Raw genomic sequence first — 3531 nt, forward strand, 5'->3', positions numbered from 1 at the left:
AAGTGCATCAGAAACAAAACATTCTGCACAAGTTACATTGGGATTCTTCTCGTTTTGGTTATAAAACCGAGAGATAACGAAACAATTCTTTTATTCAAAAGAAACGTCCGAAATCTCAAACACCACTTGACTACAGGAAAACAACGAGGCTTTTTCCGCCCCACCCCAAGAGAGAGAGCTGAGGCTGCAGACTGAATCCAGAGGAACCCGAACCCACAAGAACAGAGCAAACTAACTCCGTGTACACACATGCGTTCCGCTGCCTGCACCGACGTCGTCCCGGGATAGCACCGCCACGAAAGATTTCCCGTGGCCTAGTGAAACTTCACAAACTCTTCCAGAGTCCGGGGGATCTGGTTTTGGTAGCTGATGTTGTAGATCCGCACCGCTCGGGCAGCCAGGCACTTGAGACTCAGCTTCATTTGAGTTTTAAGGAGGATTTCGGACACCCCCGTTGTACTTTTATCCAGAGGGGTTTTCTTCTGCTTGTTCGTCATGTCCGTATGAGCACCAGCCTCCACCAGGCTAATGATGATGGAATGCAACGTCAAGAAGTCACTGATGGGCCTGTGGTATTGGACAATGATGTGGAGCGGACTGTTCCCTTCGTTGTCCACAGCGTTCACGTCAGCGCCGCAGTCGAGCAGGAGCTTCGTGACGAGCGCATTGGGGAAGCTGCAGACGTCGTTGGTGTGGAAGTCGTCCACCGGCGTGCTGGAGTTGACAGCGTGATGCAGCAAACTGGAGCCATCCCGAGTCCTGGGATCGAGGTGAATCAGGTTGTAAATCTGCTTGTTGATGCGCGACTGATCCTCTTCGCTGCACTGGGTCTTGGTAGAGATGCAGACCAAGTAGAGGAAGGTGAAAATGTTGCATTCGTAGTTGTCCATGGCTGTGTGGATGTCGGAGTCCTGGGTGGTTTTGATCCGGGACATGCCTTGTTCTATTTCCAAGACGCTGCACCTCAGGACGCTCTCGATGTCCTTGGCCTTCACAGGCTCGTTTAAGTGTATCATCTGAGAAAAGACCTGAGCAAACCTCAGGAGGTCCTTGTGAGTGTTCCTGTTGCCCTTCTGCCTTAGATGCAACGCGTGGAGCCACAGCTTGATGCACTGTTCAAACTCCATATTATCTGCATAAACAGCCCCCCGGTAAATAATGGGGTGAGACACATCGATGTTGTCTGAGCCCAGAATTCTCTCCCGCACGATGAGGCCTTCCATGTGAAGGGCGTCTCTGTCCTGCCTAATCGACTCTAATTCCTGAGGAGTCCTGCATTCAGTCCTGTTCCCGTATGCTTCAATTTGTGGGAGAACTTCCTTCTCGATGATATTCTCGCTGTCTCGGTACCTCTCCAGCATCGCTAAATATAAATAGTGATAAGTCTTCATGATATCATAGTTCTCTCTGTCGTTTGCAAACGAGGCACCCAGAAGCTCCAGAGCTTCAATCCGGCTCCTCCTGTCGCAGTCGGCGTGAGCCAGCAGCAGCTCGACAACGTCAGCCTTGCAGCTCTCGGCAGCCACCTTCAGTGGCGTCATCCCATGGCCGTTGACCATCATCGCCGCCTTCCATTTGACCAGCTCCCTCACGATTTCCAAGTGCCCGGCCTCGGCGGCGAAGTGCAAGGCCGTGGCGCCGCAGTGGGCTTTGGCGTTGGGGTCGGCGTGCTGCTCCAGGAGGTACCTCACCACGTCCGTGTGGCCTTTGTACGCCGCGATCATAAGGCAGGTGTTGTCGTACTTGTTGGCGATGCTGATGTTGGCGTTGTTCTCCACCAGGTACTTCACGATGTCCAGCCTGCCATCGAAACATGCGGCCCGCAGCGGCGTCGAGTTGGTCACCGTGGTGTGGTTCACGTTGGCGCCGTGACTCACCAGCAACTTGACCACTTCGAAGTGGCCGGCTCCCGCCGCGCACCACAGGGCTGTGGCTCCGTCGATGACGAAGCTGAAAACACAGAGACAAGCAGTTAAATCGACGCATTTTCAAGAGCCTCATTGACAGACGAGCGGCGCGCCACAGGCTCGTACCTACCCGGTCGTTAAAAGATATTTCATAACCATCCTAATTGTGCACTTGAAGGGACTCACCGAGGTGACAGGATGAGATTTATCGAGCTCACAGAGCTCCTGAAGTGCTGGAAGCTGGAATTTCGAAGCAGCCAGGGGATTTAGCCACATTTTGCATATTCCCGGGCTGCTTTGAAGATGCTGCAAGCTCCAGCCCTCAGCCCACAGAGCCCCAGGGAGAACAGTCACAAGAATTCCCGCTTCTTTGTGCCGGAAAATGACACGTTAGGGAAGAGAAAAAGCTTTAAATTGACATATTGACACAAAACGCCACCAAAGGCAGAGGAGGGACAAAAACCTTCTTTCCATATTGCCCAAACAGTCGCATTTCTTAAACGACACTGGCTGAATTTTAGCTTTAACAGGGATTTTTATCACTTTACAAGGCTCTCACACAGCTCGACCAGAGCAGCCGTGTGGCTCTTTGGAAATCCAGCACCTCTAGGCCACACTTCAGAGGCCGTTTCAGAACTCTGGCACACCAAGATGTCTCCACCTTCGCTCCCACTAAGAAGTTCCTTCTTTTAATCACATTAAAATACTTTTCTATCAAAGCCGGAGGAAAATCAGGGCCTGGGCTTTGTTAACGAGCACAAGGTAATTTACTGGCGCTCCGCAGGTCTCTATTTACAGGTCCAAAGCCCAGACCAGCAGAGCTGCTGAGCCTCCTTATCTCCTGAGGAATGACAGCAACGCGGGGATCGCACGCCTGCCCTCTCCTCTCCACACTCCCACTGCACCCATTGTGCCTCAGACAACACCTCCTTTCATCTGCACCCGGCAGAGGCTCTGGCAAGCAGATCCCCACCATATCAAGGCTCAGCATGAGAAAATGCGGCGGTGCAGGGGGGCTGACAGCCCCTCCTACGGCCTTCTGTCAGCTGAGGCCCTTCCTTCAACTGCTCTCAGGGCAGACTCACCCAAGGTATCTCAACCAGGCTTTGCTTGTGGAAAAAAAAAAAGGCTGGTGAGGAATTAAAACCACCAAACCACACAGGGTGGTGGGTTCCTCCCCCTTCATTCAGCACAGAAGGACTGAGCCAGGCTCTCCCTGGGCCAGCAGGAGCTGTGCAGGCACAACTCCAGCTTATCGAGCAGGAGCTGGATGAAAGATATCGGCAGGGTCCCACTACGATCCCTCTCGCTCGGTATCTCTGCGCCAGCTACCTGCAAAACCTGCAGCTCTTCAGGAGACCGACCTGCCTCTGCCATTAGTCAGCCTGACATTTTAAGGGCAGGAACTTGATGAGAACTGTGGGAGGTTTCAAGAACAACGTTCCTCCTTCCTTCTGCCGTGGCAGCACACCCAGGCTTCGCCCAAAACCGGGGTGCTAGCCCCGCTGCCCCTGCTGGGCCCCAGCCTCCCACCTCTTCCTCCCACCCCATCTCACCCCCCACATCCCACACGCTGGCTCCCAGCAGCGATGAGGGGATGCTCCTCAGTGGGACCCTTGAAGGC

General features: G+C 53.6%; 1 protein-coding gene across 1 annotated transcript in view; it reads right to left on the minus strand.

Annotated features, from left to right (window-relative positions):
- Nucleotides 1–314: 314 nt before the first annotated feature.
- FEM1B (fem-1 homolog b (C. elegans)) overlaps nt 315–3531 on the minus strand; it is a gene marked incomplete at its 5' end in the record, with an annotated part of 3660 nt that continues 443 nt past the window's right edge. Inside the window, one exon of the mRNA XM_010140301.1 lies at nt 315–1950. Coding sequence (XP_010138603.1) covers nt 315–1950 — 1636 coding nt within the window. The remainder of the gene's footprint in view (nt 1951–3531) is intronic.

The sequence above is a fragment of the Buceros rhinoceros genome, unplaced genomic scaffold (genome assembly GCF_000710305.1).
Source record: "Buceros rhinoceros silvestris isolate BGI_N320 unplaced genomic scaffold, ASM71030v1 scaffold20747, whole genome shotgun sequence".
Lineage (NCBI taxonomy): Eukaryota > Metazoa > Chordata > Aves > Bucerotiformes > Bucerotidae > Buceros > Buceros rhinoceros.